The 17,101-nt window shown below is 51.7% G+C and overlaps 1 protein-coding gene across 1 annotated transcript; it reads right to left on the bottom strand.

The window, feature by feature from the left end:
• Positions 1 to 240: 240 nt before the first annotated feature.
• On the bottom strand, positions 241 to 17,101 carry CLN6 (CLN6 transmembrane ER protein). The gene is made up of 7 exons (XM_049611824.1): positions 16,905 to 17,101; positions 10,515 to 10,629; positions 5,925 to 6,023; positions 4,688 to 4,876; positions 4,340 to 4,395; positions 3,414 to 3,536; positions 241 to 1,805 (listed from the first exon to the last, which is right to left on the bottom strand). Exons 1-7 carry the CDS (start codon positions 16,988 to 16,990, stop codon positions 1,535 to 1,537), a joined length of 939 nt encoding a protein of 312 aa, XP_049467781.1. The 5' UTR covers positions 16,991 to 17,101; the 3' UTR covers positions 241 to 1,534.

Here is a 17,101-nt window from a genome sequence, read left to right on the forward strand (position 1 = left end):
ATCTCTGAGAGGCAGGCCTAGAGATGCCCTACCCTGGCTCCCCACCCCCCCCCCACAGCCCCCAGACTCCTGTGAAGAGAGCTAGGACTGACTGGGTCCCACTGAGTGGCATGGAAGGCCAATGAGCAGAGGCAGCACCCGCTCTGAGCCACACAGGCCTCAGACCAGTCACTCCCTCCCCTGCTCCAGGGGACTCCCTCCTGCCTCCCCAATTCAGCAAGAAGCAGCCACCAGCCAGGCTTGGCTCCACACTGGTCTTTATTGATACCTCTTTCCACCCATCTGACCAGGGACCGGGGGACCTCTAAGGGGGCTGCAGAGGGACCCCAACATGAAAGGAAAATCGGAGGCACGGGGCTCCCTGAGAACACAGGAATGGAGGCAGGGCCCAGGGAGAGACTCACAAGCTCACAGAGCCAGCGCTGGCTGGAAAATGGGGCTGGGGGGCCGGCAGCTGTGTGGGCAGACCTGGCCCCGATGCCTGGGGGAAGGTGGGCCCGGGGAGATCCTGCTGGGAACGAAGCCTCCCTTTTCTGGGAGTGGGCCCGCCAGCAGAAGGCAAGAGATTCAGGCTCAGACAAGGCCTCCGGGAGAGAGTCTCCAGCTCCCCCCAACATCTCCCAAAGGCCCCTGCCCCTATAATGGGGCTCAGGGAATACTGCAAGTGTTTGAGAACTCAGCCTTCAGCTGCAGTTCAAATGCCTGGGTCAGGCGGAGGGGAAGTGGTGCTACAGTTCTGCTAGGGGGCAGGGATACAGCTTCTGGCAGAGGGAAATGGCTGGAGAGACCCCAAGATCAGGCTGTGGTTAGGGGAGAGGGCTGGCCTCTGGCTCTCCAGGGGCAGGGGGCAGGGCGCTCAACACTCCCTGTGACCTGAGGTTGGGTGAGGTCTGTCGTGTGCGTACCCTTCCTAGGGCAGCAACAGAAGGGGATGACTCAACCATCCCAAGGCTGCCCCAAGAGGGGCCTGCAGCCGGCCCACTGACGCACTTTGGGCCCATGCTCCCAGCTAGCGCACGCGACGCCTAGAGAATGGATGTGCTTCCTCAACAACACCCAGAAAGTTATCGGAACCTTTGTGATCTGGCCTTCAGGGTCAGGGCGGGTCTAAGGGGTGAGCCAGGTGGCGGGTGACGTGCCCAGTCCCCTCCTTGCTGCCGCCCCACCCACCAGGCATCTCCGGGATGGCGACCAGAAGACATCCCGGGAAGAGTCCAGTCAGGTGCACAAGAAGGCAGGGCCCAGACCTCGGCCTGGACACACTGCCTAAGATGACATCCCATCCTGAAAAGATCGAAGCCACAGAGAAACTTGATCCAAACGGTCGAGTATTACAACGATGCACTCTGCACGCGCGCACACACACACACACCCGTCCGTGTGCAAGACGCCTACCCCCACCAAGTGTTGTCACGATTGCACACATGGATGGACACACGTGTGTGCATGCACGCAAGCACCCGCCCACCACACTCAGACACTCTCTGTGGCCCGTCTCCCGCCAGGCAGAGCTCCAGCGGCTGGTGCCAGGGACTCAGTGTCGGCTGCTGACGTGGAGGGTGTAGAAGGCCCAGGGCTCAGGGACGTAGATGACACCCGGGTACTTCTTCCTGAGTACAGGGTCATTCCACAGCCAGGCGACCCACAGTGCCACAAGCAGGAGGGTGAGCGCAAAGGAGTAGAAGAGGAAGAGGCCGTTGCTGTCCAGGAAGAGGCGCTTCTGCTTCTGGTGCAGGACAAGGGCCAGCATGGCGAAGAAGGTGAAGATGAAGAGGAGGAAGATCTGGCCCTCGGTGACCAGGTACCTGAAGGGGCCGGGGGGTGAGGGGAGGCGGGCGGCATGACAGCTCTGTCCTGCCTGGCAGCCCTCCCTGGACCCTCATACCAGGCTGCCCTCCCGCTCAGTCAGGGTGGCTCATCTCACAAGAGGCCCAGGGAACCACGCTACCCTGAGCCCAGCCCACGGACAGCATATTTGTTTTAAATGTTGAGTTCGTTACCAACGTTTAAATAACAGGTTAGCTGCAAATGTGGGTTTCTGGTTTCTTTGGTCACATTAGGCCTATATTCCCGCATGACAACAACCAATCAGAGGATAAAGCAGCTGTGCCCTTTGGAGAGTGCACGGTTCTGCAGTTTGCCAGAGTCCCCACCGCTCACTATTGCCTCACTTGATGCTGCTTGATGCATTTCTGTCACCGGCTTGGTTCCTAGAGGCATTTGAGTTTGGGAAGGCAGTTGTAATTTACAGGCGTTGTCCTCACTGTCTCCTCGGGGGCTGGGACAGTCTCAGACCTCCCGGGGTTCTCTGCAGCTCCTAAGGCAGTGCCTAGCACACGGCCGGGGCATCTGAGAGGCTGTCGCCTCCGATCCCCTGCCTCGAGAAAGAACCACAATGCTGACCCATTCGGCTCAAGGAATTACACAGCTCTGCAACTTTGTGGCTGTGTGGCCTTGGGGGGATTTACATGATATCCTGGGGCTTCTGTTTTCTTACCTGGAACGGGGACATAAATGGCCCCGTCTCCCAAGAGGTAAGAGACCTGACAAGAGCTGTGCACACCTCTTACTTGAGAAATCATGCTGCTGCTCCTATGCGGCCGTCTCTGCACTAACACAGCAGTGGGTGAGGACTGGGCAGGAAGTCCTCCCCGAGCCGAACCGCTCTCCCTCTTGCTGTGGTTGCCACCCATTTCTTTTTAAGCCTGTCCTTAGGGTGCACCCTCTTGGTGAGGCGGGGACAGACCCTGCAAGTGGCTTGGAGCTGGCCCTAGGGAAAAGTGGCTTTTTTCATTCTGAGGCAAGCTTCCCATCAGAGAAGGGTCCAGTCCTTCCTAAGACACCCATGATCCTCGGGTGGAGCCTATCCTCGGGTCAGAATTGAGAGGAAAGGGAAGAGCCTGGCTGAGGCCTGAGTCTACTCTCTGAAATGGGATGAGAGCGCCGGAAGGCACAAAGAAACCAGACAAGAAGCTCCGGAGGCCATGGACTTCCCCCCTTTATCTGTCCTTGTCCCCTTCATAGTGCTTTATAGTTTGTGAAGTCCCTTTCCCTCCTTCTAGATCCTCACCATCCTGTGAGAGGGAGACAGGCAGGTATTGTCCCCATTTCACAGAGGAGGAAACTGAGGCCCACAGGGCTCTATGGGCTTGGTGTTCGAGGTGGAGTCTATTGGGACCGCGGTGGCACTGGAGTTCTGGGAGGTAGGGCAGAGGGGCATGAGGCCAGAGAGACCACACTTGGGCCTGGCTTCCTGGTAACAGAGAGGGGACCACAAAGCACAGTCACAGTCCCCACTACACAGGGGAGGAAGCAGGAACCCAAGGAAAGTCATGGAGCAGGACCGTGGTCAAGAGCACATTTTTACTACCTGGCTCACTGAGCGCCCCCGCCCCTTCCCCAGGTCCACTCACCAATAGTACAGGCCACTGGGCATCACCAGGAGCAGGGCCACCCCCGGCGCTGAACTCTCGGCTTTGGTGGGAGTGAAACAACCACTGAAGTATATGAAGAGGATGAGGAAGAAAGGGATATACCTGCAACAGGGAGGCCGGTGCCCGTTTTAGAAGAGGACAACTTGGTTCTCTTGGCTGTTGAGTCCAGCCTGTTCTAAACGGGCCCTGGAAACACGAGTGTAGGCCCGGTGTGACAGGAGCCAGCCACCGCACTCAGGAGGGAGGCCACCGGGTCCCAGGCTTGCTGGCCGCCCCCCCCCCCCACTCCCCATCGAACCCCTCCCCTGGCCCGGCTCCTCGGCTCCTCGTGTAAGCCAAGGGAGAACTGACGGCTGACTCCGAGGGGGGGATGGGGGATGGGGGAACCTGACTCTCCCGCAGCCGCGCACATCTGGGAGGTTTCCGCCGCCTGTGGGGTGAAGGGGGCCCTCCCGGGAGTTCGAGGAGCAGGGCACTGGCAGCCCCTCCCCCATCAGGTCCAGCCGGCCCTCCTCGGCTTCGTTCCGATCTCCATTCCCAAAGATCACGTCCTGACACGGTAGGGGTCCCCCTCGGTGCCCTCCCCCCGCACCCCAGCACGGCGAGGGGGCGAGAGTCGGTCCGCGCCGCGCCCCTCCCCCCAGGCCCCGGCAGGGCCCGGGAGGGACAGCCGCTCGCTGCCCTCTAGTGGCCGCCGCGGGCACTGCCGCACTGGGGCGGGGAGGGCCCAGAGCCCCGCGCCAGCGTGGGAAGGGTAGGCCTTTCCAGTGGCTCCGCCTCACATCCAGAGGCTAGTCCAGTGTCCCCGAGGCCCCTGGCAGAGCAGGGCGGGGCCGGGCCCAGGGTCCCTGGGGAGACAGTGGGGCTGTTGCTGCCCTCCTGGCTGAGACAGCCCCATCACTTACCACATGGAGTGGCCCAGGTACTCGTCGTAGTAGTAGAGCAGCTCAAAGGAATCGATCTGAGGGCAGCAGGGCACGGCAGGTGCTTCAGGAAAGGTGCTGGGGCCCACGCAGCCCACCCTTCCTCAGGCCTCCCCCCAGCAGCCCTCTACTCCAGGGGGCCCAGGTGGGAGCCAGTCAATGTGCCACTTCCTGAAGTGTCACCAGCATCCTAGCTTGGTGGGTCCAGCGCCCTCACCCAGCATAATGCCTTTAGCAGGCCAGGCACAGTGATGGGTGGAGCGATCTCTTTGGCCTCCAGGACAGACTGTGCCCACAGGGCTTTACGAGTACTGGGGGAGGCGGCCTCACCAGTGTCTCCGGCTTGAGGTTCTTGATGATGGGATTCTCACGGACAGACAGGTGGTGCTGGTAGCCACTGAAGAGCAAGCGGTGGTTCACGGAGTCGCCCACCAGGTGGATGCTGGCCCCCATGACGAAGGTGATGATGCTGACGTAGATCATGGAGCGTGGCAGGGTGCGGGGGGACCGCTCGATGAGCTGAAGTCGGAGGGAGGCCTGACTCAGCCTCTACCACAATAGGAAACGCCCCTCTAGTCCCTCCCTCACGCCTGGGGCGGGATAGATGCGCCATTTGAAGAGTCACTCAGAAATTGACTTTAGCAGGCCAACCAGGCCTCCAGAGTCTCATATGATCCCTGTGGACCCAGCATGACCTGGGAAACAGCACCCCCTTCTCCCAGAGAGGAAACAGACTCAGAGGGGCTAGCTCAGTGCCCAAGGTCACACACCAACCGTGTGTAGAGGCAACAGCTAGGCCTTCAACACAGGCATCCAGGCCCCAGACCTGGCCCTCTGCCGGGTCCCAGGTGTGCCCCTGGGTGGCTGGGCTGGTTCGATGGCATGACCCTCTGATTTCTGAGCCACTGGTCCATGGTAAACACAAAGAAAATATCAGGTTTTTTTTTTTTGGGGGGGGGGGGATACTTTGAAACTAAATTATTTACCTTTTAGACTCCTCTGAATTCTGAGATTATACCCTTCATACTTTTGGAGATTAGAAATGTCTTTCTAGAAACACAATGATGGGCACAGTAGACAGCAATAATTGTTTTAAGACCCCTTATTTGGATGTTCAAAGCTAGCTCTGTGCTCCCAGTGACTTCTCAAAGTCAGGGATCTCCAGGCTAGAGTATAGGTCACCTTCACTGCGGCCGTTCCTGCCACCTGGACCCTACCTGCCTGCCCAACTGTCCTTGACTTCTCCCCAGGCAACCACCTCAGTCACTCCTTCTGCCTCAGTCTCCCCAAATGTATTTGGTTTCCCAAGCATGGCCCTGTCTTCAGGGCCTTTTGCCTGACCACTGCTCCCACGTCATCCCCTGACGCACGAGAAGGAAGCCCAAATCCAACACCCCTCCTGGGGGAGGCCTGCTCCATCCCTCCATCCCAGCCTTCATCCCCCCGACTCAGGCAGGGTAGGCCTGCTTCCTCCAGCTTCCATGACTCCTAGGGCGTGGTACCAGCTTCCTGCTAGGGGAGGAAGAAATGAGGGTGGGAAGGGAGGGCAGGGAACCGAGGACTGTACCTTGAGCAGAAGGAAGGGCGTGATGATGTTGTAGGCCATGTGGAAGTAGTCCCCCACGCTGGGCTTGTTGAGCGGAAACCATTCGAGAGGGAACACCAGCTGGGGAGCAAGGGGAGGGATGGTGTTCACCCAGGTAGAGTCCCATGAGCCCTCAGGGAGTCAACCCTCACCTCCTCCACACACATCTAACTCTTTCTGTGATCTCTGGGGATCCTCTTGGCAGCCCTGGGGGACCCAGACAGAGAAACTGACTCCCAGAGAAGATAAATGGATTTGTTCCTGGATGCACAAGCAGATGCAAATCCAGGGCCTGACCCTGGGCCCCTCTCCCGGTGGGTACTAAATAAATGTCCCTGGGGGCTGGTCTGGGAGTTGGAGGCTACCTTGGGACTTAGTGGTGCCACACACTTTCTGGGTGACCCCGGGCAAGTCCTTCTGCTCTCTGGGCCTTGGTTTCCCCACCTGCAACACGAGAGATGTGACCCAGGTGGTCCACTTGGGCCCTTAGGGGTCTGGCACTCCAGGTGCTATGCTGACGAAAAGATCTCCTGACCACTAGGCCCCATGTTCTGGGCCCTGAGCAGATGGACTGCAGACACTGCTTCCAGATCAGGTCAGAAGTATAATTAGGAAACAAAGGAGAAAATATGTGAGTTCTACCACGAAAAAGAAACTTCAGTTCTTTCTTCCCTCTGTTCCCTGAGACAGGAGGCAGGCCAGGACCAGTTTCTTGGCCTGCCATGCCCTCTGTCCTACTGGTCTACCCCCGTGAAGCCTGGCCTTGTCAGGGTCCATGTGAAAGTCCCTGGGCGAGGTCAATACATGTGACGACCCCCCAAACTGTACTTCCAATGTCTGTTGATTGAGAATACAGGCAGTGACCACACATTTCAGTCAAAAATTTAAATGTTTATCTCTCTTAATTCAGAAATGCCATGTTGGTGAAAACTAACCTGCACATATAAAAAAACCCCAGGATACAGGTCTCTCTTTTCCTCTCTTTCTCTCTTATTCAGTGTGTATCTCTAGATCTTAATCTATATCAAGATATAGACGTTGGATACACGTACCCCATCTTCCTTATCCACTTACTTCTTTATTCATTTACTGATGGACACTTGGGCTGCTTCCATAACTTGGCTATTGGAAATAATGCTGCCATGCACACAGGGGTGCATGTATCTTTTTGAACTGGTGTTTTCGTTTTCTTTGGGTAAATACCCAGTAATGGGATTACTGGGTCATTTGGTATTTCTATTTTTAATTTTCTGAGGGACCTCCATACTGTTTTCCACAGTGGCTGCACCAATTTGCATTCCCACCAACACTGTAGGAGGGTTAGGTTTTCACCACCAACACATTACTCAGCCATAAAAAGAATCTTCCCATTTGCAACATGGATGGACCTAGAGGGTACTATGCTAAGTGAAGTAAGTCAGAGAAAGATAAATGCCATGTGCTTTCACTTATATGTGGAATCTAAAAAACAACCAACCAACAAAGAGAAAACGGATCATAAATACAGAGAACAAATGGGTGACTGCCAGAGGGGAGGATGTCGGGGATGAGCAAAATAGGTGGAGGGGATTAGGAGGCACAAACTTCCAGTTATAAAATGAGTAAGTCATGGGGATGAAAAGTACAGCATAAGGAATGTAGTCACTAATATTGTAATAATGTGGTATGGTGACTACACTCAGTGTGGTGAGCACAGCATAACATATAGAATTGTCGAATCACTATGTCATGCACTTGATGTGACATAAACTTGTATGTCAACTGTACTTCAGTTTCTTTTTTTTAATATTTTATATTTGAGAGAGAGAAGGGGGGAGGGGCAGAGACAGAGAGAGAGAGAGAGGAGACAGAGGACTCGAAGCCGGCTCTGCGCTAAGAGTGAAGAGCCCAATGTGGGGCTTGAACTCGCGAACCGCGAGATCATGACCTGACCTGAGCAGAAGTCAGACGCTTAACCAACTGAGTTACTCAGGCACCCCTATACTTCCGTTTCTTAAGAAAAGATATATACCATGGTGAAGGAGCCACTATCAGAAATGATACCTTATACATACTGACATGGAAAGACAGCCATGATATGTTCTAAAGTAAAGCAAGCAAGCTGTAGAATAAGGTGTAAAGGAAAATCCCATTTGGGTTAGAAAGGGGAAAAGAGTGTATATATGTTTGCATGAGCAGAGAAAGGAGTGGGGTTGCTGTGTCTCAAACCTCCAGGGGTGGGACTGGAAAGGGAGACTCCAACACTTCTTCATACGCCTGGGTATTAGTTGACTTGTTACATACTACTTTTATAACTTGTAAGACTTTGTTTTTTGCGATTACAAATTTGGGACTGCTATGCCTACATTGCAGAAGCTCCAGTGTATATACAAGCTTTTCAAATGTCTACTCTCCTAACAAGCCCACTTAGGTTGCTGGGCAGGGTGGGGAAGTGATTTGCCCTGCAGGAGACCCCCACGGCCTGTTGTGGCTGGGTCCTAATGAGTGAGGGAGCCATAAGCCTGCTCCTGGCCTCATTTCTCCCTCCCCCATGGCAGTTCCTTTGGTCCCCAATATATGGGGCCTTCTTTCCAGAAGGGGGATCAGAGCAGCCAGGCCAACCAGCATTCTTATGAATGAGAGAACCAAAGCCCAGTAGACACTGACTTGCCTAAGGTCACCTACAAACCTGATCGCGAACGCCGACTCAGTCTCTTTTCTTTCTCCCACACTTCAAAACAACATGTACACCCTATGGAGAGTCTGCCCAAAGGAGAAACAGCATCTACCATAAATCCGCTCCAACAGTGCTGCCAGAACAGCTTTTCTTAATCCCCTTCAAGCCTCTGATCCCATGTGTACAAGATGTTAAGACTGTCACTGACTTGCAGTCAGGCAGGATGCCTATCACTTCTATACCTTTATGCTCCTTCAACGTCCCAGGTTGCTCTATAGTATCTATGATTCCTGTTTAAAGGCCAGATAATGTTCTCTGTACTGGATACAAAAAGTTGATTTACCCAGTCCCTATGCTGGACACTGAAGTCACGTTCAAGGTAAGCAACACTACAGGGAACACCATTGGGTATAGAGGCTCTTGTCTTCCTGCTGATTATGTCTTCAGGGCAGATTCTTGGAAGGGGTCTTACTGGGTCAGGAGGGAAGGACACATTAGGGTCCTGGATATACACAAGACAGGAAGGGGGTAGGCTCTGGGGCCAGAGTGCCGGCACGCAGATGCTGGCTCTTCTTCTTGCTACGTGGGTGGCCCTCTCTACCCTTGAGTCTTCCCATCTATGAAATCAAGATTAATAAGAGTGTTGAGGTGAGGATCAAATGAGTTTAAACACTTAACAGGTTTAGAACAGAGTAAGCACTCAATGTATGTTAACCACTATTTCTACCTTAATGTTGTTATTATTATTAATTCAACAAAAGTGCATATGCTAGACTCTTTCTTTCTTTCTTTCTTTCTTTCTTTCTTTCTTTCTTTCTTAAAATGTGTATTTGTTTTTGAGACAGAGAGATACAGAGCATGAACAGGGGAGGAACAGAGAGAGAGAGGGAGACACAGAATCCGAAGCAGGCTCCAGGCTCTGAGCTGTCAGCACAGAGCCTGACGCGGGGCTCGAACTCACGGACCATGAAATCGTGACCTGAGCCAAAGTCAGACGCTTAACCAACTGAGCCACCCAGGCGCCCCAACTAGGCACTATTCTTTAGGTGCCTAGTTATCATCTTGACAAACTGCTTTCCAAAAGGGCTTTGCTATAGGTCGCCTGGCTGACTCAGTTAGAGGAGCGTGTGACTCTTGATCCCCCGGTCGTGGGTTCGAGCCCCATGGTAGGTGTAGATATCACTAAAAAAATAAATAAATAAAAACTCAAAAGGGCTTTGCTAATTTGCATTATCACTAGCATGTGCAAGGTGTCAGTTTCAGCATCGGATGTTGTTATTGTTACCACCCACACGCAAAAATGAACAATTTGATGCAAGGTGGTACATCACTCAATTTTTCACATTCTGTTATCTATCAATCTACCTACCTACTTACCTACCTACCTGCCTACCTACTTATGACAAGCCAGGAGTTTCAATACTCTTCCAGTATTGATCTCTGTACAGACCACCCTTGTACACTGATGCATGAACTAGCCTTGGAGGGAAGGGGATGGTTTCACAAGATAGCACTAAAAATTACCCGAGGCTCAGAGCCATGCAAAATCAACCTATACTCTTTACCTCCAGAAAAATAATATACCAAGGCTGTGGGGATGCTCTGTTTTCTTTCCCATACCCTGTTGTATGGCTTGGTGATTTGGTTAAACCTGGGTATGGGATGGTGGGATGGAAGAAGGGCACGGTATCACTGTTTAGGGCCACCAGTTCCCCTATGAGAGGAGACAATATGACTATTCAGGCCCCAGATCCCCACTTGTTGGCACAGTCATGAGCTAAAGCACATGAAAGCATCCAGGCCTGTTCTTGCAGTTTACTGGTAGGGGAAGTGCCTTGTCTAAGGTCACTCAGCTAATTCACGTCACACTGTGTTCTCGCTGCTGGTAGGGGCTCTGTCCATAGCTTCACACTCACCATGGCAATGGGGCGGCCAAAGTCCAGAACCCAGTTCTGCAGGGTGAAGTAGAACCAGAGGTCAAAGTGGAAGGGAGCTGTGCCGGCAGCTTCATCAGCCTTGACGGAGCTGTGCCTGGGAAGGAACCAGACAAGAGGGGTCAGCTCTTCTCTCCTCCCATGGGAATCTTCCCCCTGAGATGAGCCACAGAAAGGTATGGGGATTTGAGGGCAAGAGGATTAATTTCTAGAAAATGAGTTTTGCGGGAAATACTGGCTCCGAGGCCAAGGGGGACGTGTCCTGGGAATGGATTCCAGCTGTCCTGGAAGCTTAGCTTCTCTGTGATTCAGTAAGGAAACTGCCAAACAGGTATAATAACCATTGGGCATTCTCACCTATAGCATGATGGGGACATCTAATGGGGCAAAGATGCAAATGTAGCTGGAAAATGTGAATCATGATGATGGATGACAACAGCGAACCTTTATTGAACACTTACGATATTCCAGGCACATCATGGCTGTTTGCATGCATTATCTCATTCAACGCTTTTACTCCTCACAGAAACCCTTTGAGGTTGGAATATTACCCCCATTTTACAAGTGGAAAAACTGAGGTGTAAGATGTTAAGTAACTTGCCCAAAGTTACACAGCCAAATATTGGAGCCTAAATGACTAGGCTCCAGAGCTTGTATTTTTAACCTCTATGCCATCATCATGTTCACAATGATTGGGCCACCAGATGGGCATGTGACCTGAGCTGGACCAATCACAGCCCTTCAGGGAGATCAGCCTCCTAGACCATAGATTCAGATCAACAGTCTCTTTCCCTCCTTCTTGAACCTGGAGGAGGTGAGACTAGGGCTGCTGGTGTACCCTGTCTCACTAATCCACAGCAAGAGCAGCCAGCGGAGACAAGCTGATGCAAGAGACATGGCAAGAAGTGGAACACCATCTGACAACATATCTTTCGATGCCCGTCCCTCCTGCAAAGTCGTTAGCCATCTGTTTTTCACAGATGAGCTGAAGTTCAAGGGCCAGTGCCTATGCCACTTCCTCCAGGAAGGCTTCCTTAATAAGTCTTTTCCCAAAGCCCCACCAGCTCCAGTACAGGGAGTGCTTCATCACTAACTCCCTGTCTAGCCATGACCTCATGGGTCTGGAGCTTTGTTCTTATGTACACCCTTAAGAAGATGGATGGGTTTTAAGGTTCTCTTCAACTCACCCACCACCCCATCAGCGTCCAAATCCTCCCTGAGACTACTTGCACACCTCCAGTGACAAACAGTCTGCTACTTCTTACAATGAGTGAAGTGTGAGTTTTATTGCTCTATTTGTGCCGAGAACAGAAGCTGTGTGAATGGTCCATGTTACCCAGCGTTCTTGGCTCAGTTCCTGGTTGATGCTTAGTGATCACTGGTTGATTTTAAACAATCTTGATTACCAGTTACTCATTGTTTTTACTGGCAAACATTAGCTTAGAGGCATCGTGAAGGTTTTTTTCCTCTTCTCAGTGCTACTATGGCGTCCATAACTTTCTGAGATCCCTTTCGGGCAATTCTAACAATGGTCCACAGTGGGCTGGTAGAGTAACCCAGAGGCAGAGGGCCAAGCTCTGGGAGATCTCATCATCCTCTGGTGGCAGGTAAGAGGTGGGGTGGGCCTTTCTTGGGTCAACTAAGCCTTCCCCTCTCTTCTACTGAGTGCCCCACCACTTACTGAGTGCTGAGTGTGTTCTGTGTTAGGAGCTTCACCTACACCATCTCACTGAATCCTCACAGCAATACCAGGAGGTTGTTCCCCTCGTGTGTTACAGGGCTTAAGTGCTTACCCAAGATCACCTGTGTGGTATGGAGCTACAGCAACTATTCCTTTTGTCGGCCTATTTCCCACTCCAAGCTGCTTCTAGTAAGAGATGAGGTTTCCTTAGTCACAGGGAGGGCCAGTCACCTAAGCCAGCCCGGTGGGATGTTTCTAATTAGAGCTGGTGGAAAGAGTCCCTCCCTTTCTGGCACTGGGATGCTAAGGATGCAAATCCAGGGCCATGTGTGACTAAGGGGCGAGCCTTAAAGAACAGCCAGGTGAGAATGAAGCAACCCTGCAGAGAGGACCAGGGGAAAAAGAAGAGGAAAAGCCCTGAGAGTTCTAGGCAACCCCAAGCTAAAGGTTTGGCCACATGAGCCAATACATTCCTTTTTGCTAAGGGTGCTGCCATTCACCCTGGCTTTATGTCACTTGTAACCCATGAGTCCTGAACAGCATAAATTCAAATCTGTGTCTATATGAATTCAAGATCTGTGCTCTAAATAGTTTGCTATCCTGTTTCTATTATAATAAACTATGTGACATATGAGGAGGTCAAGACAGAGAAGGCTCAGTAAGGCCTGGAGCAGTATGCAAAGCTGGCATGAAGGAAGAGAGCCAGGAAACATGGATGGGTGGATTTAAGTAGGCAGAAAAGCAATAGGAGGGCGAGATCAAAGGCCCGGAGGTGGAAGTGAGAAAGGCACTGCATGGAGATGAATGCCTGGCTTATTGGTGAAGAGGAAGAGAAGGGAGGGACTGGAGGGGCTTTAGACTGAGCAGATACTCAGAAACTGTGAGGATTCATCTGAGATGGGTCTGAGATGAGGGACTGGCTTAGAGGTCCCCACCTGCCCTTCCCCTTAGTGACTATCAGTCAAGGCCTGAAAAAGCAGATGGTGGGAAACTCCAGGTCTGAAGAACTTGCTGGAAGAAAGAGGATAACAGCCCTCAGTGTTTTATTCTGGTAACTTCCAAACTGGGCAAAGAGTAAGATGTTTGGTACAGAGAAGAAAGGTATTTTGAAAGCCTGGGGAAGCACTTGGGTATGGGTCTCTGTAAGCTGTGGATACCTAAGAGATACTAGGGGCTCAGTAATTATTTCCTCCTCTACCTAAGGGGGCACCTCAGTTAATGGGAATCCCTGTCATTAGTCCAGCTGGCTTAGTGGGACAGGAAAAAAAAGAGCAGACATAGGGCACTCAACTTGGGAATCAAGATTGGTCAGCATCTGATGGTTTTTTTCTGTTGGGACTCTGACCACAGGAGGAAGATCATGGAGAATGAAGGCCATCCTCTTCCCCAGTCCTTGTCCTGGGGATGAGCAACCTCAGGCCTGTCCCAAGTTCCTGACTCCACAGACTTCACAAACTGAGCCCCTGGCCTGTGCCAGCTCTACATCTCAGTCATCAGAAGCTGCTGCTGAGAACACTAATAAAAGCACAATGGCAGGTAACCCAAGACAAGGATGGCCTTTTCTCTCCTCCACAGCTTTATAAGTCTACCATATGGGGAAACTGATACCATGACAGTTGGGAAACACATAATATACAGTTGAAATATTAAAAGCAGTCAGCATCTGTAGGACTCCCTGGCAGAAAAGGAAGGACTCAGCCAGGGACCCATAAATGGGAACTATAGAGGGACTGATTTACCATAAAGAATGGTAAAGTACCTGACATGATGGAAAGTTCAAATGAAAAATGAGAAAATGAAGGCAAGTATAAGAGGGGGGAAAAAAGAAAGGCAATTAGAAACCCCAGGAAAAACAAAAGCAATATAAGAAAGCATATGGTACTGTTAAATATTCCTTGGCTTTGTAGGGAATAATGTTCACATGGCTTAACTAATAAAAATATTGTATACTGATTTTTTTCAGAATTTAGAATCCATCCACACACAAAACATGAACACAATTATGACTGAAAAACAGCAGGTAAATACCATTAACCTCGAGAACATGAAAGTAAATCTATAGAGGAAAGGAGCTGGGGAAAGGGTAAGAAAAGCTAAACATTAGGGTAGAGGACTAATATTCACCTTTGAAAAAGGAAGCAAGAGATACTGCCTACAGTTGCCCAAAAAAGAAATAATAGTGTATGCATGTTCCCTGAGGCTAACAAGGGTAACAAAGAGAAAAACTAAAAATAGTTTAAAAACTAAGAATAGATAAAAAAAAAAAAAACAACAACAAAACTAAGAATAGATAAAAAGAACCATCTTGTGAATATGGGGGAGGTGTAAGTGAGCCAAATCATAACAGGAAATCGGGAAACATTATCTTAGAAGCTACAATTGATAAACCAAGAAATGGCAGTTGAGCATAGCTTTTAAGAATATAGACTTTAGACTGGATGGCTCAGTCGGTTAAGCATCTGACTTCGGCTCAGATAATGATCTCACAGTTCATGAGTTGGAGCCCTGCATCAGTCTCTGTGCTGACAATGCAGAGTCTGGAGCCTGCTTCGGAATTCAGTGCTTGTCTTCTCTCTCTGCAACTCCCCCCTCCCCGCCCACTTACACACACACACACTCTCTCTCTCTCTCAAAAATAAATAAAACATTAAACAAAAATGAATATAGACTTTAGAGAGCACCTAGGTTCATATCCCAGCTTTGCCATTAAACAGATTTTGAGCAAGTTACTTAATCTCTCTTGGGCCTCAATGTTCTCACCTGTAAAAAATAGTAGATCCTATCTTGAGAGTTGTGGTGGAATTATTATGTTCAAAACTTTAGAGCAGGACCTGGTCTGTGGAAAGTGTTACATAGTATTTGTTAATATAACTTAAAAATATGAATTTAATTCTAGTACAAAGAGCTAAAAGAAGGTTGTCTCTGGTGCAAGGGAAAGGCGGAACACAGAACCAATGATTTTTTACTCTAAGTCCTCCAGTGCTATTTAATGATAGGCATTATTATGTTGATTGTGATACAAAAACTGTCAACAGAACAGGTGGAAGCTGGAATGGGCTACCTTGAAAGGTAGTGAGCACCGTGTCATTAGAGGTATGCAAGCAAAGCATGGATGCAGCAGAGGAAATCCAAGCATCTTAGGAATTGGACAGGATGATGGTACCTACTGTCTTAAACAACAATGATACTGAAAATGATCCTAGAGGTACCCAAAGATGGTGGCAGAGATACCCTGGAAGTGAGTCAGCCCTCATGCCATCCTCAGGGAACACCCTGCTGGTAGTGAGCTCATCAGGAATGAAGGGGAACATTACCCCTCAGCAGCCAAAGTGGAATAGTAGGAGCAGAAGCCTTAGGTGTAGACCCTGGGTCTTGCCACTGAGAAAGATACTGCATATGGAAGCCCCGCACATAAGATAAAGTGGTGATCATATCTGATACCCACACATTGTTCTGATTGGACTTCCACAGTTCAGGGCAGTCAAAGACCCCCAACGTGGAAGGAGATCCAGAACAGAGATGTCCCTCAGTAGCAGGAGAAAGGGCTGCCCTCAGCCAAGTCCCTCAGATTTCTTCCCTCATCCCTAATCATACCACAAACTTCCTAAAATTGACTCTGAGCATACTAGTGCTCAAAAACTTTCCATGGCTCCCCTGTGCTTACAGAATAAAGGCTGCATTCTTAACCTGCCATTTAGGGCAGGAACTAGGGTGAGGCAAGTGAGGCACACAGGGCCCAACATTTAAGTAGGCACAGAGTTGCCACAGAGTGAACATCGCCTTAAATTTCCTTAAATTGGGAAGTCTAGGCTTTCACCCCAGCCCAGCTGCCAGGAAAGGCCCTTCCCAATCAGTCCACATCTCTTGCCACTCTACACCAGAAAGCTCCAGCACCCCTGCCCACCTGACTTTCCTCAAGCTTTCGCCCTGGCTGGAAGAACTTTTCGTCCCTGAGTCACCTACTGAGTACTCTGAGACCCGGCTCAAGTGCCACTTCCTCGCCGCTGCTCTCCGCGATGACCTCTCAGCCCCTTCCGCACTGTGAGCCCCTCCCGGCTTCACAGCACTGGGCACAGCAGAGGCGCTTAATAAAGGCCTGCTCAACGCAAGGAATGTTTCTGGCCTATAGGACAGGGTGAAGGCAGAATGGAGGGAAAGACTAAATGGTGGTTTCCGTGCCTCTTCCTCGGCCACTCCTGGTCTCAACTACATAAACCAAGAACTTCTTCCCTTTGGAGAGAGAAGGGAGCAGCACAAGAGTGAGAAAAGCCCTCCCTCATGGAGGAAAGCTTCCACACTTCCCTGTCCCTGGCATTTCCATTCTCAGTCTTGGGATAAGGAGTGAGCTTCCCGATTAATACCAGAATCCAAGTCCTATTCAGCTTGTAGGGACCCCGAGAACTTGGAAATGGAGCCCGGGGCGGGCAGCTGAGCTGGGGGCAAGGTGAGCGGAGGTGTCTTGTGGCCCGCCGCCCCCCACCTCGAGTCTCTTGGACCCCTGGAGAGGTCTCCCCAGAGCAGCGACTGTCCTCCAGCCGGCCCGGGCCCGGGGCACCCCCAGGAAGAGAAAGGGAAGTGGAGACCGGGCCCAGGCGCCAGGGCGCAGCGAGGGCAGCCCCCGGGCCGCCCCGGGCTCCTCCAGCGGGGACCCCGCCCCCAGGTCCCGGCTCCCCGCGCCAGCACGCGCCCACCTGGCCTGCAGGAAGGACGCGCCCGGCTGCGCGCTCGCGCCGCCCGCCGCTCCCGGATGCTGCCGCCTCCGCGCCGCTGCCTCCATGGCTGCCCCGCCGGCGGCGGGCGCTGCGGCCCCGCTTTCCAAGTTGGGGAAGCGGTCCCCTGCCCCGGCGGTGGCGACAGCGGACACCGGGCGCGGGGCGGGGCGTGGCGG

This window comes from Panthera uncia (genome assembly GCF_023721935.1).
Source record: "Panthera uncia isolate 11264 chromosome B3 unlocalized genomic scaffold, Puncia_PCG_1.0 HiC_scaffold_1, whole genome shotgun sequence".
Classification (NCBI taxonomy): domain Eukaryota; kingdom Metazoa; phylum Chordata; class Mammalia; order Carnivora; family Felidae; genus Panthera; species Panthera uncia.